The following is a 25881-nucleotide window of genomic DNA, read 5'->3' as shown; positions in this document are numbered from 1 at the left end:
TTGCTTATCAGCTACATTTGAAGCACTGAAGAAGTCAAACCCTAGTTCCAAGGCCCACAGATCATCACCTCCACTTTATACTGTCTCAAAGTATTTCTACTTTATGGCCATTTAAATCAGATCCCCACTGAAACTGACAGGGGGTAGGGCAATCTTTTGTGAGGCGGACAGTGTACTCTATGTGAGTTCTTATTTGCCTGTGTTCTTAGAGGAATGAAATGCTTCAGGACACTTTGTACTTTTGGTGACAAGGTTGATCGTTGTCATTATTTGGAGGCATTGTCCACTTTGTGATAGTGTTAAACCTACAGTACTCAAACAGTTGTGGTCTGAGTAAACCTGCTTCTGAAAGGCGCTAGTGTGTTTTGAAGAGGTTCTTCTCTTAGTAATGATCACAAAGTGCACAGACCAACTCTTTCAAACCCCACTTCTTTCTCCATTGGTTCTCAATCTCCAAAGGGTGTTGCTGGACTCTTCCTTTTGTCAGGTCATGGCAGTTTTCCTTAAACTTTCATGACACAATTTCTCATAATTTGACACTGTTTCTCCCAAACTAACTGGTAAAATCTGTTCTGCAGACACTTACTAATGAGCTATTGTTGGGGTATCTTTTTTATTATAAATTGTTTTCTCCCCCCCCATGTGGTTTGATCTCAAATGAACCCCAAATTTTCATATGTTGAAGGCTTAGATCCCAACTGATGGCCCTATTGGGAGGTAGTGGAAATTTCAGGATGGCAGGATGGGGCCTAGTTGGAGAAAGTAGTTCACTAGGTACATGCTTTTGAAGGGGATATTGGGACCCTGGCCACATACCCTCTCCCTCTATCACTCTCTCTGCTTCCTGGCCAGCAAGAGGTGAGCAGCTTTGCTCTGCCATGATGCCCTTTGCTGTGATGTTCTTCTTTTCTGCAAGCCCCAAAGCAGTTGGGCCAAGTAACTGTGGACTGAAACCATGAGCCAAAATAAATCTTTCCTCTTTATACATTGTTTATCTCAGGTCTTTTGTCAAAGCAACACAAAACTGACACAGCTAAGAGAAGATATGTTTATAGTAGTTGTTCTGCTCCAGAACTGACTTATTTTAACTTTTGATTACATGGTCTATTCATTTTCAAATCCCCTGAGACCCCAGATACTAACAAAATATCCTACTTGCCTTGTTTGTCTGTTAAATTGTTTCTGGACATACCAAACAGCCAGTTGATTGCAATCTTTGTTATAATCTGTTTTAGTCATCTCTTTCACTGCTGTGACTAAAAGAGATGACGAAAACAATTTTAGGAGGAAAAATTTATTTAGGGGCCTATGGTTTCAGAGGTCTCAATCCACAGATAGCAGGCACCATTCCTCAGGGCTCAAGGTGAGGCAGAACATCATGGCAGAAGAGTGGCAGAGGGAAGCTGTTCACATGGTGATCAGGAAGGAAAGAAAGAGATGAGAGAGAGAGAGAGAGAGAGAGAGAGAGAGAGAGAGAGAGAGAGAGACTGACTCCATCCACCAGACACAAATATAAACCCCAAAGCCATGTCCCCAATGACCCACACCCGACCTGCCTTCAGTTCCCATTCAAATAATCCCATCAGATGATTAATTCACTGATTTTTTTAAGGCTCTCACAACTGGATCATTTCCCCTCTGAGCCGTCTCACATTGTCTCACACATGAGCTTTTGGGGACACCTAACATTCAAGCCATAAAATAATCTTAGAAGGAAAAACGTGGCTCAGACAGTAGAAATATTTGAACCAGTTCCTCAGTTTAGCTCTATCAAAATATTACAAAGTAGGGCTGGAGTTTTGTTTCAGTGGTAGCACACTTGCCTAACATGTGTAAGGCACTGGGTTCAATTCTCAGCACTGCATATAAATAAATGAATAAAATAAAGGTCCATAAACAACACACACACACACACACACACACATGTGTTTGTATATTTTTTTAAATATTACAAAGCAATAAAGTTCTGGTCTTAAAAATGTGAACTCAGGATCCAGAATTCCTAGGTTGAAATCCCAGCTCTATTACTTTTTAATTCTGCCATTTTGGGCCTTTCCTAAATTGTGAAGAATAAATGACATAATGCATATTACAACACTTTTCCCAGTGCCAGGCACATGGTAAATACACAATGAGGTAAGATACTAATGTACAGGTTGAAATGGTATGAAGAAAATGCAAACCAGAACACAGTATTCTAATTATCTCTCAAATGAATTTTGTTATGATGAGTGCTTTTATGATATTAATGGAAAACATAATTTTACAGGGATCTCAACATGATCTCTAAATGTGTGTTAACAATTGTCCCATGACAAGGGATATGAGCTAAAACTGCATATACAATTATTCTACAGCACTCATAAATACTCTGCATTAGTTCAAGTCTGAGGGGTCATTTGACCTTATATGCTAGTATATAAAGGCAATGAAACATGAAACCATCTAAAGCCAAATAAATGCTCTGGTTACCTTCAGTAGAAAAATAAGTGTAAAAGATTGACATGCTGATATTTTACACTGCCTAGTTTATTTTACTACAGCTACTTTATCAAATCTTTCCTAGCTTGGAATTTGATTTACCTTATATAAGAGGCATAAACAGACTCATTTTTTTTTTTCAGAAAGACATGTTTTCTAATATTATCCTGATTTTCAGGAATGGGAAAATGGAGCTTGTGTAGATTTGTTTTGTTTTATTTTTCTCACCAAACCAAAGATTCCACTCATTAAAAGGCACTGATTAGATGATCATCATGGCCCAAATGACCCGAGAAACCTTTTTGTACTTAAAGGATGCACATTTTGAAAGAATGCCACATTTTTCCAGGTGTTCTTATCTTCTAATAAATCTTGTTCCTACTGTTTAAACTGATTTAGGGAGTACAATTGATAGATTTTAAAGCTAATTAATGAACTCTATCTGGTCTTTGCTTTATTTTGTCCTTCTCTTGGATTTAGAGATAAGCATTCTTTGAAAGTGGTCATATTTCAAATTCTTCTTTGTAAGGGCAGAGAATTAATGGTTGAGGGATTGATTTATTTTAAAACACAAAACCCTCCCGTAATCACTTTAGTTAAAATAACCCAACTTCTAGTTACATTGTTTGTAGATGGCCTTGTTTAGTTTTTTGAGTACTGAGTACAGTTTCATCATCATCAAATATTAACTGTTCCTCTGAAAGCTTTACCAAATTAGACTGGAAAAGAATCATTTTAAAACACATGGATTTTAAAAAAAAAGTAATTGCAACAGTTTCATTTAAAACTTTGTAGATTCTATTCACATCTCTGAGACACACTTTGAATGAATCTTAAAACAACTTGGTAGATACTCAGGCCAAGCAGAATAGATCTTTACTTTTAGAAAAGAAAGAATTTGCTTGTTTTCATGTCTACAAAACGAAAATGGACCATAAGTTGGCCTAATTTTCGATGCATTTAAAAAGAATCACTTAGCTAAAAATGCCAACTTATTTAAATACACAACGCCTGGAATTTGGAACTTTCTTTGGGGGTTTGTGCAATACTCTAAACTGCCTACAGTTTTAATAACAAGTTAACACGAAGGTCTCAATAAGACTTTTTGGTGATAAATATATATTATCACTAACAAATGTAGACTTTGTACATGTCTCAAAGTATTTTAATGGCAATCCGTGCCACCAAGTGAAATGTTCTGCTTGGAAACTGCATTTTTTGGTATTAGTTTGGCAGTTGGAAAGGATTATAAGGAACATGCTTATTTTAAAGTGAATATATGTGGCTCTATTAGGGGTTTGAAATATGATCTCACTCTTAGGAATTTAGCAAGACCCTGTAAACAAGCATTTTGGTATCATGATTGCTTTTTCATTTCTTTATCTGAAAGAAGACTCATGTTTAGCACAAGAGCAACTGGTTTTCATCTTTGTGTTCCTGATTTCAAAATGCAGTGGTAAATCAATAATTGTATCTGCCCTTTACATAACCTTTGGGTGGAGGGATATGTGGCTGGCTATAGAGACATAATTATTTAATTTATTCAGCAGCACGCTGAGCCCCACAGAGATAAATTACTTAAATCTGAACAATAATCAGTGACTTTCTCACTTGATACTCTTCTTACACCTTTGTAAGATGTTTGTCTAAATTAAATTCTTGTTTGAAACTTTCTTTTCACTTAGAGACAGGAAATTTAATTTTGCCAAGTAGAAACCCCAATGTTTAAGCTTAGTGCATAACTAAAACATGTAGGAATTGTGGGGATTGCCAAATACTTTCCCACTTCCTATGTTTTAGTACAGCTAAAACTCACTTGAGACCCTTAAGTCATGGAAAACCTAAAATAACTGGCTTGGTTTCAAGGGAAAGAAGTCATAGTATAGGAAAGCCAGTTAGAGAAGTCTTGAAGTTTTTATTTCAGGAGTAGCCTGAGTGAAGCCTTTAAACAAAAGAAGAAAGACAGCGGCCATTTGGAGAGATCTGATGAAATTTACAGCTTCAGAAAGGGGTGTTGGCAGGATGATTGTGGGATATTATTTTGTAGCAACCATAGGAAAAAATATCCACCTTGTTATTTTTTGAGAGATGAAGTATAGGCAAAAGTATCCTTTCAATGAAAGATCCAATTATTTGGATTTCACTCTGTTTTTCAATTTAGGAGAGAAGTCAAAATGAAAGTGAGAAGAAAACTATAAACATCACACACTTTTGTTTAGGCTTCACTTTCTTTACCTGTACCCTGAGGAAGGTGAGTTAGATCAGTATTTTCATAAGGGTATTCTATGGAGAGATGTCAACCGGCCTTTGATGAAAAGGTGTAGGGGTAGTTTCTGTTATTGAACAATGTTGGAAAATTCTGGGTTAATAAAGTAAACAAGTTTCTTTCCCCTAGGAGATGTGAGAACCTTTATTATGCTCTTGCATATCATCAGACTAGAGCAAGACAGTACACCATTTTTTTCTACCTATTTGACCAGGAGACCTAGTTCTTGAGAATCCTCTCTGGAACTAGTGGTCTCTGTACATACTCTGATGAATAATGGATTAAAAGATTTCCAAGAGCCTTTCCAGATTTATCACTTAATGTTTCTATGATTTGTCTCTAGACATCTCAACTTCCACAGCATTGTACAATTTCATTCATTCTGACCTTATTAATCCTGAATCTTTGATAATTCCAGTGGAAGCATCTGCTTTCTTAATAAAAAATAAATTCAGGACTGTGTCTAGCAATTGATTCCTAAATGTTCATTATCACCATTTCTTGTGAAAATTGTATTCAGAAATATGGGGCTATTATGAATTGCTATTTTTCCCAGAATATATTACTTTATTAGTTAGAATTAGCCATGCCCCTCAACTTTTCTCCCTCTCTTTTAATATGAACAATCAAAGATTGACTGAAAAAGATATCTATGCAAATAATGGTTATTCATCTGCATATTTTGAATATGTACCTGCATCGATCTTATGTGTTTATAGAAACATGATGCTAATCAATCATTTTCCTGGACTATAATGGATGACTTGTGCTTGAAATTCAGTATTCTAGACAGGTCTAAGAAAAAGAAAATGTTCACTTGCCCCCTGCCACCCCCTCACACCACAAAAAAAAAAAACTTAAAAAACATAAAAGCCTCATCTTCATGTAACAGTTTATATGCTCAAAAATTATTTTATCAGACTGGGGCTGTAGCTCAGTGGTAGCGTGCTTGCCTAGCATGTGTGAGGCCCTGGGTTCCATCCATAGCACTGAATAAAAATAAACAAAATAAAGCCATGCTGTCCATCTACAGCTACAATTTTTTTTTTTTTGAAAAAAGCTGTTGTATGAATTTGGAAGCAGGCTGGGGGTGCAGCTCAGTGGTAGAGCGCTTGCCTAGCATGCACAAGGCCCTGGATTCTATCTCCAGCACCACAAAAATAGAAGAAAATTAGAGGTCTGAGTCACACACCATGCCCCTCTGCGTCCTAACCTAAAGAGGGAGCTCCAGCAGGCATCAAGATCAGAAAAGATCTCTTGGACATATTTTAGTCCAGTTTTGCTTCTGTGGGTGGGAAGGTGGAGTGGTTGATAAGGTAAGTGATTGGTGTGAAGCTTTTGGTGGGAGGAGCTATGGAATTAAAAAATTGCCTTCTCCAACAGTCAACTTCCTTCGATTTCTTGCAGCTGGTCAGGTAAGCTGGTGCTTTGAGTACCTTGTGCTTCACTCTGGGCAACTGATTGACTGATCAGGAATTACATGGAGGGGGATGCCTAGGACTTTGTGGTAAAGTAGATAAAATGGGTTTTGGAGAATTTGAGTTTATTTAGTTCAACTCACCAGGGAGAGGACTGCCAGAGAAAATATTGTATGGGGCATACTTAAAAGAATATTCAGTGTTCATCTGCAATTCAATTTTAATTGGGAGCCCTGTGTTTTTTATTTGATAAATCTGACATCCCCAGATAGGATTCTAAGCAGGAGCCCTAGCCGGGAAGAAAGGGTACAAGCAGCTGGTGTCCTTTTTGTCCTGGTTTGTAAACTGCTCTGGTAGATGTTGGATGGGCTGTCTAGAAAAAGGGAGTGAGAGAACCATTAGGACAGGAGATTTGACTTATGGGCCAGAAATAACGCTTTGTTGTTTTATAATGAAGTGTATGGGGTAAGTAGCTTTTTGGTTGTGTGATTTTATGTGTGTTTTCTTTCTTAGAGTAGCAAATTGAATGCCATTACTTTGCTTTCCTTTTTTTTTTCTGTATTTCACGACATTTTATGTTAGTTGCCATCAGCTGCTCTAAAGACAGCTTCTATGGATACTTACCATGAGGAATGCCTTCTGGATTTTGGTAGCTAGGTGCCAATGTGCTTTGTTGTCTTTGGGGTCTTACTTTTATTCTGGCTGGCTGTTTTGTAAACAGAATGATGCATTCTCGATGAGCTTGTTATTCACCAAACATCTGGTTAATATTTTTCTAAAGCAATTGAAGGTATTCGATTAGAGCAGGGGTAAAAAGTGTGTTTGGGAGAGGGAGGGGAGCCAGAAGAAGATTCAGGGTGTTGGTGAGGCAGGCTTCCTTTCCCTGTAAATAGCAACTGAGATTTTTAGTGATATCTGCTCTCTAAAAAATTTCAAAGAAAAATCTCAAGCTCACGGTTATTTGAAAATAAATGTTTAATGTGACTGAAGTAGAATGTAGGTGGAACATTTTTCTTGTAAGTCAGTGTATGCAGTAGAGATCCACAAGAAGGCTCCACCTGCTGTTATTTTCCTAAAGCCATGTATTCCACCTTTGTCTAAGTAGCTTCAGGGAATTTGACCTACAGCTTGTTCTGAGAAATTCTGGGTGGAGGTGGGGCAGTTAGAGAAACAGCTTGTTGTAAACTGACCCTGGAAATTCAGGGCTCCCCTTGGGCAGTCTCAGGTGGTGATTAGATATGGATCAGCTACTGGTTTTTCTATACAGCCTATGGGACCCTATATCCTGGGAGCCCTTGAGGCCAGAGACCCCTGAAATTAGACTAGGGCTTGTGTCTGTGTGCCTCATGGATTCATGTCACTTCTGGTTCAGCTATACTAAACTACCAGGCTTTTTCAGCTACAATGATCCCATATTCCTCAGGACTTCTAGTTATAACAACAATAATGAAAAAATTAGCTATTTTCTAGACCTAAATAGGATAGCGGTTCATTTGGAGGAGACAACCAGGAATAGCTTCAATCATGTGTTGAAGGGAGAAGAAAGACTTTATGAAAGGAAATAGTAAGAGAAACGATTAGGCTTCTAAATGGTAGGTAGGCCTTATGAAATTATTCTCACAAAGTCCAACAGACTCATATGGTGGGGCTGCTATTCACCAGGCACAGACACATCCCTAGAGATTCAAAAGATGAGGAAGGTACAGTTCCACCTTTAGATGGCCTCAAACTTTAATAGGGGAGATAGGCATGCAAACAATTTATCGATGTATTCAGTGATAAGTACTAGGTAATCTGAGTACAGGTACAGTTGGAGGCGCAAAGGAGGGAGCGATAAGGGATGTGGGGGTAGGGAGATAGCTTCAGGAAAATCTTTGTAGGGGAAGAATCCTTTGAACTGAGAGTCTATGTTGGATAATGAGATCCTGGAAACTTGTCTTTTATGGCTTGCTGAACTGCTTGTGAGTTAGGACAAGTCACCTCACCCTTTTGACCTTGACTTTCTCAGATAGAGGTGCACAAGACATTCCTCAAAATCCGGTTGAGCCCTAAAATGTTTCAATTTTGAGAATCAAATAATCTTAGCAGACTACTTCTGAACAACAGTGTAATTGTTGAGGCTGACCCTCCCTTCATCTTTTGGAGGTCACAATTGAAAAGCTTTCTTGAGGACAACTAGGTAAGAAGATTCTCTTATTTCCTCCCAGGTTTTTTTTTAACTGATTAATTAATTAAGTTGTTCTAATTTGTTATACATGACAGCAGAATGCATTTCAATTCATAGTACACAAATGGAGCACAATTTTTCATGTCTCTGGTTGTACACAAAGTAGAGTCACACCATTTGTGTCTTCATACATGTACCTAGGGTAATGATGTCCATCTCATTCCTCCCAGGTTCTTGCCTATTCAAATTGGATAGCTCATTTGCATGAAAGTCGTTGTTCTGTATATGTGTATATGAATTATATCAAGAAAACAGGGTTCCACCACCATGAGGAAGGGGACTACAGTGCTGACTGAAATGGGGGGCACTTGGCTGGCCCATTTCATGGGGGTCTATGTTCAACCTCATGAGTCTTGCCTTCAGTATATTCAGGAAATGATTTAGTAAGACTTTTTTCACCAGATTTCTTACATCTCAAATTTAAAGGAAAAGTTGTATGCAGAAGTTTAAGGGTACTGTGCATAACATCAATACTTATTTATGATATACTATATGGAGGAGAAAATGGTGTAGATTGTTTCCATTTTTATAAATACAGTAGATGGACACAATACATTTATTTATTTATTTATTTATTTATTTTTATGTGGTGCTGATGATCAAACCCAGTGCCTCACAATGTGTAAGGCAAGTGCTCTACCCCTGAGCCACAACTCCAGACCAAGACAGAATTCTAAGAGAAAGAAAATGGAAAATTTGCCATTTCTATGCTGATATCTGGCTAATGCCCAATGTATGCCAATGTTGACTCACTTTTAGCTCTTTCAGGTTTTTCCTAGACTTTAATAGGTCTGTGATTGTTGCAGGAACCAGGCAACATAGTACCTATGATTTCTAATGCTCAAATTCCTATTACTTACTCTGAAAAGCCATGTATATACACATAAGTATGTTACATTGGGGCAACATTATCAATAGGATATTTCATTTAACACATGATGGTTAAAATGCAGTAACAATATTTTCTTCATAGTCCAAATCATCTGACGGGTCTATTTATTTAACATTTAAGTTTTAACTTGGTAGTAGGGAAGATTGGTGAGATTATGTCTTTGAAAATATAATCCAGTTATAATTATATTTGAGAGAGGGCATTTGGGTTTTTTCCCCTATAACTTCAAATGTATTTGAAGAAGCAAGTCACTCTGCCAACAGCTGTTTTTGTTAAGATACTGTGACTGACAAAGGGTAGTTTTCAGCTTCCTAGGGTCCTTTTCTTATTTTGATGGATGGTAGAGCTTTCTCATGAACATAAAAAAAAGTACTTTTCACAGGCTTTTTCTACCACCAAGTGCATGGGAAGTCTTGTTATCTGACAGAATCTGACTCTCATAACTCCCAAGACTTAGGTGGGATTTGAATCACTACAATGCTATTTTTCTCAGTCAGAGGCTTTGTATTCATTTGTGAAAAGCCTGAAGGTTGGAAAAAGGCAGTAGATTGAATTTGGGAGGTTTTATAAATGCTCCGCAACTTTTTCCTCTGTCTGTTATCAACTATTCCATGCAGATGTAATTCAGAAATGTCATTGACCATTCCTCCCTCCTGCTGTTTTTTGGCTGCATTTTCTAAGACAGTAGGTGGGAAAAGGGAGCTAGAAGATTCATAGGTATAGGAGCACTTACTTCAGCAGTGAACTACTTTCCTATTGAATCACTGTGGTATTTTCTTAACTCAATAACATAATGAAAGACCAGAAGAGAATGACATGTTTTTAATGTCAAAAGGAAATGGAAAAGGAGAGAAATTGAGGCGAGCATAAATGAACTTTCACACTCATCTCTTACATTTCTTTAACTTTGTATGTATAGAAGGGAAGGAGAGAGATTGTGTGTGTGTGTGTGTGAGAGAGAGAGAGAGAGAGAGAGAGAGAGAGAGAGAGAGAGACTGGTTTAATATATCTTGACTAGCCTTAGCTGATGTTTTTAGGATATAGGCACCTCTGTGAAAGGTGGCAATTGTGACAGGTATAACATTTCTGAGTCCTTGATAAATTACATAATCTAATACTTTCCACTAATACATGGCCTTTCTGACCTTTTGTGTCTAGATTGGAAGAAAGAGAGCTTAGGACACCATCGACTTAGCTAGGGAAAAGTGAGAAGTGATTTTTTTTTTAAGACTCAAGATAGTTTCTGGGCTATTATAGATTTACTGTGGTGGGATATCTTGTGGCCCACTTAGAGTGCTTAGTTAGCTCAGAAAAATCATTGGAACTTTCTAGTCATAGGTTTTTCCAAAATACAAGTATAATGTGTGATTACATACTCTGTTGGGACAATCCTTGCCCCTTCCACACTTCATCCCATCCATACTTAATCTACCACAGTCTTTATCCCCTGCAATGATGAAAAGAAAGTGTTACCAAATATCAAAAGCAAAGCTTGTTCCCCACAAAATGCTGTCTAGAGGAGGTTGATTATCACCAAGTGTTCTGCACATAGATACATTATCCTGAGTTCTAAAGACATTTTGAAAAAACATGAGAGGCTTGGTTTTCTTTTGTAACATTGTATTCCACAGATAACCTAGATATTAAATTACTTGTTCTCCTCATCTATTGTTTTGAAAGAAAATGCAGATTTTTTTTATTTTATAAGCTTTCTTTAACATAAACAGCAGTCTCTGGTAAAATGGTATTGCTATGCATTTGCATTGTTATAGAATTAAATTATGAATTCTGTCATTCAAAAAAGAATGCTTTATAAATCAAGTAAAATCTCATAACTAAGATGAATATGTTTTTTAAATCTCTTGCTTCCTCATATTCCAGACTTCAGTTTTATAGCCCAACTTGTAATTTTTAAGGCATGATTATCCTTTTTTTCCTATTTGTTTACCATTTTCGCTTTGTAAAAATGTTATAAGTGAAAACTAAAGTTGCTATGTGTAAGGAACAATGATATAAAAGCACAAAGGCATGTTCAATTTTTTATCTCTGGGTTGGCAGAAAATGTGCCAAATATTCTATACTCCCTCCCTTTCTTCTTCTCTGATTGCATTCATTCCAAATGGTATTAAAACTTTCTAAGTTCTCACAAATAATGAAATCCCAATTATTCTTTTTTCTTTCTTTTTAAAAAACTAATGTATTATTTGGAATTTGTGAGTAACAAAGATGATCTTGGGCTGGGGTTGTGGCTCAGTGGTAGAGCACTTGCCTAGCACGCATGAGGCACTGGGTTCAACACCACATTAAAAAAAAAAAAACTAAAAGACAGTCTTTATATATGTGTGTGTGTGTGTGTGTGTGTGTGTGTGATGTTTGTGTGTGCATTGCAGAAGGGTTAGAAATTGTATTGTGTGACCATATATACTAATTGTGTTAACAAGCACTAGGTGGCTTCGTAATCCTAAGGCGATCCTGCTCAACAGCTGCCTAATTTTTTTTCTCACTGCTGCTATGTGAGTGCCCCAAAGCCTAGGGATTGGTGCAATGGCCCTGAATGTGCGTAAGCAGCAAGATGAAAGATAAGAAAAGGAGAAGGAAGGTCAGGAGTGAGGCACTTAGACCTGGTTGGGGGGCAGTATCTTCAAATGCTGCTGCAACTGGTGATGCAAAGGTCTGAAATTCAGAAGAGAGGTCAGAGGTAGAGATAGAGATTTAAGACCTGAACAGTTGCAGGGCAGGATGAAACTTTAGAGAAACTTTAGAACAATTTCATTTCTCCAGGGAAAAGAGATGAGAAGAGACAGCAAAGGATTTAGGCCTGAGCCTTGGGGAAATGTTTAATGTTGGGGTGTGGAAGGAGGAGGAGGAGGAAGCCTGAAGTAGAAATATAAACTAGCATGCCTGATGGTGAAAGTCACTAAGTGCCATACCTCCTCCAGGAGGTGAATTTTAAGCCAGATAACCTCAGTTATGTGGGCGGAGGGTGGAAGATGTATACACTAAAATCCTGAGACCAACTTTGCCTTGCTGCAAGATATGATAGATGTAAAAACGAAGCTAATGGCTTACCTTGGAACACATTCATCTTGAAAAAACCTCTTTATTGTCATTTTTAGCACAGATGAGGATTTCCTTACAGTCCCTACATGTGCTGAAATTATATAGCTATCCCTAGTCTCCTTGTAAGAATTCAAGAGGATTAAGTTAATACCATTCTTAATTCTTTCAACCTATAAATTCTTTTTTTCCAGGATTTGCAGAGAAATATAAAGGCAAATTGAAGTGGAAATGTTATTAGACTTTGAAAATCATTTAAATTTGCTTATATCTAAATGATCAAAAGGAGAAACAAAAAGACATCCACCATAGAAAGCAACAGTGTACCTTTTCATTTCTGGCACTAAGTTTAAGTTATATTCCACTTCTTGCCAGGGAGGGAAAACAATAGAGCTACCTGATTCCAGTGATCTAATATGGTTAATGGATGCAGTTGGATAGGGGATCACTGCTAATGTTCCATAGCACAGTAAGGTAACTATGATTGACAATAATTAATTGTATGTTTTAAAAAATAGCTAACTAGAGAGGATTTTGAATGTTCCTAGCACACACAAAAAAATGATAAATGTTTAAGGTGATAGACAAATTACGCCAATTTGACCATTGCACATTGTATACATGTATTGAAATATTACACTGCATGCCATAAATGGGCATGATTCTTATGTGCAATTTAAAATATTTTAAATATTTTTAAATGAATGAAAAAGTAAAAGAGATTCAATGCACGTATGATGATGTGGAAATTAACCCAGCTATTATGTACACCTGTAATGCACTAATAAATTCTTCTCCTGAAAATTCAAAAAATAAAAATAAAATGAATGGGTGAAGTACCCCCCATCAAAAAGTTTGCATTATATATAGCTTTATAAAAGTTTTGAAGGCCACACCTGGATTCCCAGTGAACTTATAGGAATGCTTTCATGGCAAGAAAAATAAATATGGAGAAGTGATTGCCTAAACTACTTAAGCATCATAAATAAGAAAAATGCATAGCATGTGTTGAATGAAAAACACTTGGTAAACTAACTCTATTTTCTCCTGGGAATTCAGGTGGCATAGCAACTTGCACTCTTGAGTCCAAAAAAAAATTGTCATTTTTCTCTCTCTTCCTCTCCCAATATCCTCATGCACTATAAAGAATCTTAGTATCTATAGGAATAAGAATTTCTTGCGGTTGTGTTTGCCATAAAAGAATTATAGTGGACCTAGTAATCCAAATGAGATAATTATTAGCTGCTGCATGTAGTGCTCATGAGTTGAAAACAACAATGGTTTACATGATAATGTGATAAACAGCTAGTCCGGTGACATTCTTTGCTACCACATAGTAAACACCATAATTGGCAGCCATGTCAGTGTTTAGGTGACACCAAAGGCATGTTAGATTCTGTGGAACTGACATGTTATCCTGTCTTGAATGTGTTTAAATCATCAATAAGACATCCAAATAGCTGAGAATCTAAAATATACTTTGGTTTCAATTATCTAAGTAATGTAGGCCTTTGCTTCTAGAGCCTGAAGAAAAAGTTGGCTGCCAGATATAAGGATTTATTTTTTGATTAACAGAATGTCAGTGGATTTCAGGATGTATTTCACATTGTGGATTTTGGGAAAAGAGCTCCTAGATTGCCCTCAAATAATGGAATCCAAAATTTATATATCTATGTGTGGATGGTTATTAAATGTTTTCCCTGAATTTTCTTGGTTACTTAAACATGTGGATTCAAATCCCAAGTCTTCTTTAAAAACACATGATTTGCCAACTCATGATGGATGATTTTTATTTAAATTTGCAATTTATATAAATTTTATGACATAATATTCACAATATTTTATGTTCTAAATATAACTTGATACATACCAAAGCAGAGCAGAGTGGCTAAGAGAAGGAGTTCTGGAATCAGACCAGCTGGGTTTTAGTTCTAGTTTTGTCACTTTTTAGTTGTGTGTGCGTGGGCAAGTCACTTAGCCTCTCTTAGTCTCAGTTTCCTGGCCTAGAAAATGAAGATTGTAAGAGTATCAGTTTTACACTTATGAAGATGAAATAAGTTAATTCATGGAAAACATTTATGAAAGTTCTTGGCACATGATAAGAACTTAATAAATAAGCTCTTATTTCCTCAACCATGTAAGATTGTTAGAAATACTAAATAAAAACTTTGTCTAATTCTTCACTATTAGGGTCGGTGTACTCGCGAGAATTGCAAGTACCTTCACCCTCCTCCACACTTAAAAACGCAGCTGGAGATTAATGGACGTAACAATCTGATTCAACAGAAGACTGCAGCAGCCATGTTCGCCCAGCAGATGCAGCTTATGCTCCAAAATGCTCAGATGTCATCACTTGTAAGTCACAGCTGTCTGAAAGTTGACAGTGCATATTGTTTGTCTTATGATGCTGGGAACTAGACCCAGGGCCTCATGTGAGCTAAGCAAGTGTGTCACCAGCGAACTACATCCCCAGCCTCATGTACTTTATTCGAAGCATATATATCTACATTGGAATAACCTTGTAGGCCTTTGGAAAGCTAGTTACTACAGGATTTAGGACTCAGCTCATGTTCATTGACACTTCTGAGCTGTGCATGTGAAGAGAGCAATCAGGTGCATGGGATTGAAATCCTGGTTGCATTTATGCATGAGTTGATTCCTAGAAGAATATTAACAAAGGAGCAAGTGCATTTTAAGATGAAGAGAAAGATTGATTATTATTTATAAATAATTGATTATTATTTATAAATAATATTGATTATTATTATAAAGATTGATTATTATTATGGAAATCTTTGAATTCTAGGACATTAATTCAAACAAAATTCTCTATTCTTTGACAGTTTTGTTGTTGCCTTTTAAATAAACTTTTTATTTTAAAGTCATTTTGGATTCATTGGAAGAATTTTAAAAGCAGGCCAGAGAGTGCCTGCATTACCCCTCACCCAGTTTCTCCAGAGTTTTGTTTTATGTTGGGGGGTTTTGCTTTGTTTTGTTTTTTACAGGAATTGGAGTTTTGAACATGCTAGGTAAGTGCTCTACTACTGAGCTACACCCCAGCTTTCCCCTGCCGTTAACATCTTAAAATACCATAGCAGACTTATCAGAACCAAGAAATTGAGATTCTCATATTACTGTTAACTAAACTGCTGGCTTTATTCCCACTTTACCATGTTTTCCAATAATGTTCCCTTTCTATTCTAGTGTCTTCTCCAGGATACCAGTACCACAGTACATTTGTTTGGATTCTGTCTCCCCTCTCTCTTCTGATCTGTAACCATTTCTCAGTTGTTTCCTATTTCGAATGACCTTAACATTCTTGAGGAATACTAGCTAGTTATTCAGTGGTGGTTTGTACTACTTAACCTAAATACAGAGTTTCCTTCTGCACAAAATTAGTAAAATTAATAAGTGTCTAGTATTTTGTGGATCAGTGAGTTTAAATGGATTTATAGAAAGCAATTAAGCTATATCTGTTCATATTGTCCTATTGAGAATTTATCTTGTCCTGATACCTTCAAATGTAATGTTGCATTTTGGCCCAACACTTCTTAGAGGGAATTGAAAACTGTCCCCTTTTTGCTACAATTCTTCAGCTCTCAGATTTAGCACAATGGTGTCTCATTCTAATTCCAGCTAGCCAACATTTTTAAAATTAACAAGATAAATTTGAAAGAACTGTTACCTTTCTTTGTTACCCATTCCATCAGTGACTATATAATAAACACTGAAAGCCAAAAGATACATGTGTTATTTAGATGCAAAGAAAATATGAGAATAGGACAATCTGCTGTCAGCAAAACCTTATTATAAAGTTGGTTCTAAGAATTCAAGGAAATCTGGGTTAATGTAACACCCTTTAACTATCATGCCTGTATACATAAATGCAAAAAATAGTTGAGAGGGGCATTGATGTTTTGCACCATGATATTCTTTTTTCCAGAATGTCTAGACAGATTTAGGTAAACTAAATATATTTCATGTCCTGTACTCTTAGTTTGCCAAAATATTTGCCTTGGAACCCAGTGCTAATTAATTATGTTGATAAATTGGTTCTCAGATCACCAATAGCCTCTTCAGAGCTCCTGTTTGACCTTCACTAATACTTTTCATTGTCAACTCCTTACCGAAACTCTTTCCTGGGCTTTCACACACTGCGTTTCCTCCCTGGGTCTAAAGGAGTAGGGAAGGAAGACAAAGGCTCCTAGATATGTACAAAACAGAAGTGAATATGCTTGGTGAGTCCAGAAAATGTAGAATAAACCAGAGGAGCTTTTACTTTTTTCCATTTTATTAAGATATAATTGGCAAATAAAAGTATATATGTTTAAGATGTACAATGTAAATATGATATTTGTATAGTTTATTAAATGAGACAACATGGATTAGCTTGGAAAACATTATGCTAAGTGAAATAGGCCAGATAGAGAAAGAAATACTGCCTGACCTCACTTGTATGTGGAATCTTGAAACAAGTTGAACTCACAGGCACACAGAATAGAAGAATGGTTCCTAGGAGTTAGAATGAGGTTACGGGAATATTCTTCAAAAGTGACTATGACAAAGGAACGTTTAACTCAACATTGCTACCCTCATCCTCTTATGGGATGTCTTACTTTCAAATTGAGCAAGGATTGGGAGCAAGATTTTATTGTCAAACACCTGAGCCCACCATATTTTATAGTGTTAGAGCAAATCTCTTTTCAAAGGTCAAGGGCTAGTTCAGGGCACCAGTCAAATGACCTGCTTCAGGGAATCAGAGAGCAAGTTGTAGGGTAAAGTAGTGGTAACTATACACCTTCCATTCAACTTCTGCCAGAGTCTGTCCATTCAAAGTCTCAATCCTTCTTGCATTATTGATCATGTGGGATCACACTGGAGGAGTAGGGAGTGTTTTTTTTTTTTTAGAGTCCAATAAGAAATTCATTAAGTTTTCTAGCCTCTTGATTTGTGCTGTCTAATTTGATTCAACATGATTTCTATAGTAGAATGCATTTCCTTTGGTTTTTTCTTCATTGGTGATAATTTCAGATTTTAGACTGCAGATGATGATTGATATGACTCACAGGAGTACAATTTATTTTATGGCATGTCACAAGATACAAGGCATTACTTAGAAGATCCCAGGGAACAATTAGAAATTACTTTTTTACCTCAGAGATTATTTAATGATAACTGTTGTGATGTGATAAACTGATAAAAGATTAATTTCTGCAGTTATTATGTGTACAAAATTCTAAGCCTGCTGTAGCTGATATGCTCCTGCTCTGTGGCCTAGGAAGCTGCCTCATAGATGTTCTGTAATTGAGTTAATGCAAACGATTTTAAGTGGCATTTACCAGTCTGATCTGGAAGAAATCTTTTCATTATGGATCCTGATCCTGAAATAATTACAGAAGTAAAGTTTAATTTTACTTAATTTCCCTAGTACCGACTCTCCACCAAACAACTCTTGCTCTCTTAGTCACCCCATTACCAACAATTGAATACTTGTCCCTAAAATAGTCAAGCTTTTGTTTAAAATATTTCTAGTTCTTATATTTGTATGGTTTCCCAGTAAGACCCATTTATATTACTGGCTTAAACTTCAGGTCTTTCTACAAAGCATACTTTGATCTGTTTCTGGGATACCAGAAAAGCACATCTGCCTTTGCAAGATTGAATATGGTTTGCTTATTATAAGCCCATAGATAAAGGGAATGTCAACCTCAATGGGATGGTAACTAGAGAGCAGATTCTGTTCAGTGTGACTGAACAATGAATAAAAGCCACACCTAGTCGATTTGTGTGGAATGCTTGCTGCAGCAGGCAAGTTTGTTCACTGTATTTAACAGGTCTGCGTTGACATTTGCTATTATAAAAATCCACCCTGAAAGCTGTTTGTTGGCTTTATTAAGAAAGTGAAACAAAGGGCGTGACTCCCAAGTATTTTTTAGTGCAATTTCAGAGATTGCTTGTAATATTCACAGCAAAAAAAGAAGAAGAATTTTAACTTTAAAAACTCCCCCTTTTCATAATCAGAAGGCAAACATGAGCATTGTTGAAGAATGTTAGGAAAAGTAGACATACTGGATTACTCTCAAGCAAAACTAAAATTGGAAAATTTTAGTTTCACAACTAGGAATTTTAGTTATTGGGAGGAAGGATTCTCACTAATGGATGTGATGCATGTGTCTGTGTGTACAAATATATGTACATATATGTTTGTATGTGCATGTGTAGATAAAGTAGATATGATGTTATAAGGTTATTAGAATATTTTTATTTAGACATTTTGCATCTCGAGATCTTTCCATATCTGGAAAATTCCTTTAGTTTCTTTCTTTGAATGTGGTGATTCACATGGAAGCTGATGCTGACATATAGGTGAACTTGACCCAGGAGAGTATATTCACCTGATGATTTATATAGAGGGTGTAGTTCAGCACATTTGAGGTTTCATTAAGGTGTGCCAAGTCATGTGATTCTGCTATTTTCATGACTTTCATTCCTGAGGCCAAGTTATGGAATCTAGACCATAAAGGATATAAACAAGCGTTCCATTCCTTGATTTTTCTTTTTCCTCTATTGAATCATTTGATGTCTGTCTGGACCCCTGTTCCCCTTTTTACATCATTTTAAATTTCTATCTACCAAATATATTTCTCAGAAATAGGATCATATGTTTACATTAATATAGTAAGGTATGGAAGTGATGCAACACTTCAGAACCAAAATAAAAAAAAAATAGGAAGTCAAGTAGATAGGAGGAAGGGATAGTACTAATTAATTACATAATAATAAATATTATTTTCAGATTCCAATGCCTTTAATGTTTTTCTTCTTTACTTAATTAAGCACTATAAGGTATCAACATATTACTCAATGAAACTTTGGACTAGAACAGTTTTATGTGGCTGGAAATAAAATTGGAAAATATTTTTTTTTATTTTTGAAAATAAGTAGTTAAATAATTTAGGAGACAAAAACAAGAGGATAATCTCCTTCCCTCACCAAGATATATTCTACATTTGCCATATTTCTATTAGTTGCAATTTTTCTAGTTCACATTAACTCAATTTATCCACCAATATATTTATGTAATAAAGAGTAGTTATTGTCCTGGTTTATTTTGTATTAAAATTTACTATGAAAAGGGTGGGCCAGACATTTTGAAGACTTAATAGAAAAGAAAACCATGTCTATTGCTTGGTCCTAATACAGGAGGACTGGCCCCAGAGTGCTTAGAGACCAAAGAAAGATGCAGACAAATCCAGGATTGCACAGAGTGTAATTGGATGTAATGACAGAAGCGTAGTCCTGGGCAGCAACTGAGACCAGCTGGATCCCCACAATTGGGTCACAGGGAAGTGCATACATATTGGTGAGGACAAAAATGACTTCGTCCTAGCCAGAATGTACCTGGTTTATCTTAGATTAACATCAAAGGGTCAAGCATATTTCTGGCACCAGGGTCTGGTTGTAAAGCTCCATTTGCCTTTGTAAAGCTTTTTGTCTATTTATAGTTTGCTGGGAAACTCTTGAAGAAAAATTGACCCCCTAGACACAGGGGCAATCATGGTGGTCATAACTCGACATGACTGTAGTCATATCAAACTGAATCCACACATCCATATTCCAGATTGCTAGTCTCCTCACCAGTACAGAAATGACAGTACATTTTAATGAAGGGTTTGCAGCAGGCTTTTCAGTTTACCTATTCACAGAATAATAAATTAAGCTATTTCGTTTTTCACCTCAATATAGTCACATTGTTTTGTAAAGTGATGTAATTAGAAATAAGGTTAATGTGCTCTTAATATAATGAGGATTATCATTATCATGTGAATTTTCACATTGACTGAGGTTGACCATATCACATCCCAGGAGTGCTTGGAGTGCTACTATGTTATGAACCCCAAATTTCATATGGATATTATTACATTTTCTAAAAGATTTTACTTTTAGATACAGCAGCTGAATCTTATGTTTTTAATTGTTCAACACATATTGTTCCAGAGGTGAAGTTACCTTCCGCGAGTGAAGGTTCAGGGCCCCACATTTGCTTGGTCTCCTTCCAAGAATAATGTCTTTTTAAAATTTTAATATTTTTTAGTTGTAAATGGACACAATATCTTTATTTATTTTTTTATGTGGTGCTGAGGATCAAACCCAGTGTTCACGCATGCTAGGCAAGCGCTCTTCCACTGAGTCACAACCCAAGCCCCAAGAGTAACATCTTTTAAAGATGGTCATAAAATTTTCAAAAGGTATTTGTGTGTTCTAAGTCCTAAGAGCTCTCTCCTTCCAGCCAGTGGTCTGAGCTTCAGACCCCACAGATCCTAGATTCACTCCTAATTGCAATTACTGGTCCAAAGTAGTTATTCATGACTCAGGTCCTTTCCTGTGACTGTGTATGTCACACAGCTTAAAGCTCCTTTTATAATAATATAAAACCACTAGCAGTAGGTGTGCTGCCTTGCCCCAGCTCTGTTAATAGGAAGTATGAAATCTGTTTGTTTCAAAAGTTAAGTGAAAACGCTACATTTTCGCAACCAAACAGAGGGTACTTGTACATGATATCTTTTACAGTGCTCAGTTCCTTCAATGGTAACAAATCTCAACATTGTCCCTTTATCCTCCCTTATGTATACCCATGGGATAAATTAAATGTAATCTCCTCTTGGCCCATTTTGTGTTCTCTTCCTCTGGGACTGGTTAGCTCAGTCTGTTAGAGCCTGGTACTAATGAGACCATGTGGGCCTGTTAGGTTTACTGTTCCTGGTCAAAGTCTAAGCTACCAGTCAGCTATCTCAAAATTGCTTACTGGTGATCACAAGTGAGATGAAGGCTGAGAATTTGAAGGGCTCTATGAAAATCTTTCTCCCTGAAGGAGGATAAAGAAAATATCAACAAATAAAGCCAATGCTTGTTAATCTAATCTATAAGGAATAATTTTTTCCCTTATCAAAACAATCCTCTTGCATAAGTGCACATGGTTTAGCAGTTGTCACTGAGAGGGCCACCAGGAGACCTCATGTAAAAACCTGTGGTTGCCCCACCATTTGATAATCTTAAAAGTAGTTCCTCCAATATTCTTAAATTGCTTTTATAGGCTTTAAGCATCTATTCAATATTAATTTGCTTTTTGAGAAAAAGGAAAAAGAAGGTTTATTGCTTTGCTAGCAAAGGAGAAGCACAGGGGACTCCTGTCCCAGAGGTTGTGATTCTGCTCATCAAGGAGAGCAGTGGGCTTTTAAAGAGGTGATTCAAAGGCCACATTCTGTGTGTTCTCTGTTGGAGTTGTGACACACTTGTTAATTTGGGAGATAGTCATTTCTGAGATCTTCTGGTGCCATCCCCAAAGTCAGAATTACTTGGTTCCTGTGGTGGGTGTGTGTTCAAGGACAGATAACTCTGCCTGGGATGGAGAAGAAAGGTAATCCTGTTTCCACTGAGATTAGGGAGGGGAAGAGGTTAGGGAGGAGTAGGGAGAGAGGAAGAGAAAGAAACAGATTCTTTTAAAAATAAGTCACAGTGGCAGAGCAGCAAGTGTTATATTTAAGGCATAAAGTGGACACTTGTATATTCCCCCACTGTAAATTTCTACATTCCATTTTTTTTTTTTTTGGTAAAAAGGGTGATAACATCTCCAACCTGCTTCCTGCTGTGCTGAGAGAGGGCAAAGTTGGGGGAAGTGACCTGAAGTCCTTGTTCTCTGTCAGGTGGGATGCAGATAGGCATTCAGCATCAGAGCAGTCCAGAGGTCCACAGTGGCAGATGGAAGGTGACTGGACAAAGCACACGTAGGGCAGGGATCATGCTAAGCCAACAATAAACAAGATAGCAAAGAATTACTTTTTTTGTAAACAATTAGCACAAAGCAATTAGTATTTCAGTTAGGCTCTGAAAACAATGAGGGCAGTAACTCATAATCATACCAGTGAAAAATAGATCAAGTTTATCAATATAGGAGGTTAGGAAGATTCATAGGTCTGTGAAATCAGGCTCAAATTGACTCAGGACAAATTTGCAACACTAGAGTTCTTTGTGATCTTTATTATTAAGCATTTCCACACAAGAACCCTTACTTTTATAGCCTCCAGCTTTACTTACCTTTGGTAGGGCTGACATAAGTATACATCTTATTATATTTAAAGAAAACTATTGTTTTTCCTTTTTTAACGTCCTGTAGGACTGCTGCTGGGTGTTTAAGACTAAATTGAACAAAACTGACCTTGTTAGTATCTACTGTTAAGAGTCACCTGAGATTCCCCAGAGATCACTCTTGGGATGTGTGCAAAGCCTCTGGCTCCTTTAGCTTTCCTCTACAAGTGGTGCCATCTGCTTGGATGGGTGAAGATCTTGCTGACCATATGTGGCTTCTTTTAGAAGCATCAGGGACATTTCCATCTCTAATGGCCCTCCTCTTTGCAGAATGTGCACTGGTTGGCTTCCTGTTCTCTAGGGTCCTCTTGGTTCCTCTGATTGGCACATTGGGTGACTCACCAGAGTTGCAGGTCCCATTGTTTTCTGGGCCCTGGCTGACTATAGAGGGCAAGAGCCAAATTATTGGCTATTTTTTCCTTGGCCCTTTTACTTCCTTGACTTTAGTCTCCAAGTTTTTAATTTAATCATTCAGCAGGACAGTTTCATCAGTGTTAAAGTAGGAATAATGGGTCATGACTTCAATATCTATAATTTTACAGTTATCCCTTCCATAGTTAACAATAATGTAATGTATATTTCAGAATAGCTACTAGAATTCTTCCCACAAATAAATGATTGTTTGAGATGATGGATATATTAACTAGCCTGATTTGATTATTGCATAATGTATAAATGTGCATAAATATATACACATAATACACAAATATATACATGTCACTGCATAACATATACATATATGTATGTGTGAATGTATTATAAAATACCTCATACTTTTCATACTGTTTGATCTAACATTTCCCATCTTTAAAAAAAATTATTTAGGAGTGGCCATCTGCCTGAAGTATACCTCAGGAAAGAGAGAGAAGCTAATATACATTCCATCACTTTGACACTGCTTTTGAAAGTACTTTTGTTTTATTTTGTTTCTGTTTTTCTTGTTATGCACTGTGATGTTCAAATTGGACTTTATTTTGCTACCCCAAAATTAATCTCAATATAGTTACAATATATTAGGAATCACTTTTCATTCAATTCAGTGTATATTTATTGAGCATACACTCTATACCAGACATTAAATGGATAGGAGGTGGATAAAAATAATGAACACAAAATAGGCTGTACCATCTACAAATTTATGATCTAATAGTAATGAGGTATTGAATTAGTATTTTTGTGGACCTCTTAATTTCTTATTTGTACCTATTGTCCCATATTCTTAGAGCTATGGGCTTTTCTTTATTCCATATTAGACCTATCTTTCAAATAGCCATGTACAATTTTGTTGTAGTTTTTGTTGTTTTGGTGATGATGGTGTTGGTCCAACCCCTGATAATTTTAACTTATACCTCCTATTTATCCTGGACTTGCATTGATATGTTTATAAATAGTGTCCAGGTTTCCTGTATGTTCCTTACTATATAGTAAGTTCTTCCCATTTTCCCCCACAAAATCCACATTTTGTTTCACATTCTTTGTTAACAAGCTAATTTTTTTATTATTTTTGGTGCTAGAGATGGAACCCAGGGGCTTCATGCATGTGAGGGGTGCACCCTACCACTAGCCTACAATTTGGTTAAAAATGCTATCAAGGTATGAGTGATACATCAAAAAAGCTGTACATATTTATTATGTACAACAATAAATCAGAGCTTAGAGACAAGCATACACTTGTGAAATTACCACAATCCATGCCACAAATTTGATTTTTAAAGTAGTTTTCCTTTCCTACATGGTGGTCATTAACAAATCATTTTTAGATCAGGTCTGGTTTTCTCCTCAAAACAGTCAAATTTGCTTTGCTTATGAGGTCTCAAAACTTCCTCCTGAGGAAGAAGTCATTTGCCCTCTTCCTATGCTGATCTGTTTTTAGGTACTCAATTATAATCCCAAGTATTCTATTGTAGCTTTTCCTTCCACCAAATAAGGGTAGATCAGAACCATGGTTTGTACTCTTTTTTATGCTATTCTTCACACCTCTTGTACCCACAGTAATATATTTATATTTCATCTGTTTGCCTACATTTAATTCTTCCTCTTACTTGAAGACATCTGTGATTATTAAAGTCAGAAGAGCTAGTTCTAGGTGAGGGCAATTATTTACTTTAGACCCTTGAACTTTTTTCTTATACTCTAGGACCACAATGACTTATTATTCATTAGCAAGTATGATTGGTACATAAACACCACTCTCAGTTTGCATCAGTTTATAAAGCTAACTCTCAATTATTGAGGGACCAGTTAACTAGCCTGGAGGTTATGTGGGACTCCTGCAGCCAGCCTTTGGGATACTTCAGTCCTCATAGACCATCACTCAAAGAATATGGAAATTACCAAGTAAAAACTGTGGGGGAAAAAAGATTACTCAGTTGTGCTCCATGTGAAAAGTTGGAAAAGTTTGATAGAAGTTAAAGTTATGCATTTCAATATGCTTTAAAATTATCAAAGGATAAAAGTAAACCCAATGATGTTTAAAGAGGCTTGCTCCCTTTTATAATATATAAATGCTTGTGAATGAACAGTAAAACAAAGGTATTATGAGTGCTAGTAAAATTTAAGAGTGCTATTTTTCTGGTATTAAAATCAAGTCAAGAAATTGTTACCAAATGTTTATCCTTCCATAAAAGAAAATGTTTAGTCATCCACCTCTAGATAGGAGCTCAGAGAAGGAAGGCCCAGTTATTCCATGGACTTCATTCTAGGATGCCATTTAAGGGACTTAAAGTATTTTCCATTCATCCATCAGTAATTGTTTATGATCTCAGATATTATTGAGGTAACTAAAAATAGATATATTCTGTTAGGAAGACACAAAGATCAATTCATCATAAATGCAGAATTTTCATATCTTTTAAAAAATATTTATTTTTTAGTTGGACACAATATCTTTATTTTTATTTATTTTTATGTGGTGCTGAGGATCGAACCCAGGACCTTGCATATGCTAGGCAAGCACTCTACCGCTGAGCCACAACCCCAGCCCCCAGAATTTTTATATCTTTATGGTAGCTTGAAGAATAATGTTTTAAGTTATAAGTTAGTGTCCCTAATACGTGTGTAAACTAGATATATTTTTGGGAGGCATAGTTTTTTAAATTTGTTTATTTTAAAAATCTTTAATTGACACATGATATTTGTACATATTTATGAGATACAGTACAATAATGCAATTTATGCCTAGAATTATAATGATGAAATCAGTGTAAATTAGCATTTCCTTCTCTAATATTTATCATTTCTTTCATTGGGAGTCTTCAGACTCTTCTAGTTACTTTGACAAATATCATAAATTGTTGCAGACCGTAGTTACTCAGATTATTATATCAAGGAGATACCTGCACTTCCATGTTGACTGCAGCAGTATTCACAATAGCCAAGATATGGAATTAATCAT

General features: G+C 36.4%; 1 protein-coding gene across 13 annotated transcripts in view; it reads left to right on the top strand.

The window, feature by feature from the left end:
• Positions 1-25881, top strand: part of Mbnl3 (muscleblind like splicing regulator 3) — a 111695-nt gene that overhangs the window by 60897 nt on the left and 24917 nt on the right. For 11 of the 13 annotated variants that reach the window (XM_048796559.1, XM_048796556.1, XM_048796557.1 and 8 more), the window contains one exon: positions 14532-14696. In XM_048796559.1, the coding sequence (XP_048652516.1) occupies positions 14532-14696 (165 nt within the window). Of the gene's footprint in view, positions 1-6015; positions 6163-6234; positions 6255-14531; positions 14697-25881 lie in introns of those variants that run through there. The other 2 variants (XM_048796565.1, XM_048796564.1) reach the window with 2 other exon arrangements.

This window comes from Marmota marmota, unplaced genomic scaffold, assembly GCF_001458135.2.
Source record: "Marmota marmota marmota unplaced genomic scaffold, marMar, whole genome shotgun sequence".
Taxonomy (NCBI): domain Eukaryota; kingdom Metazoa; phylum Chordata; class Mammalia; order Rodentia; family Sciuridae; genus Marmota; species Marmota marmota.
Note: the sequence above shows the minus strand (reverse complement) of the source record. Positions and strands in the feature narration are given on the sequence as shown.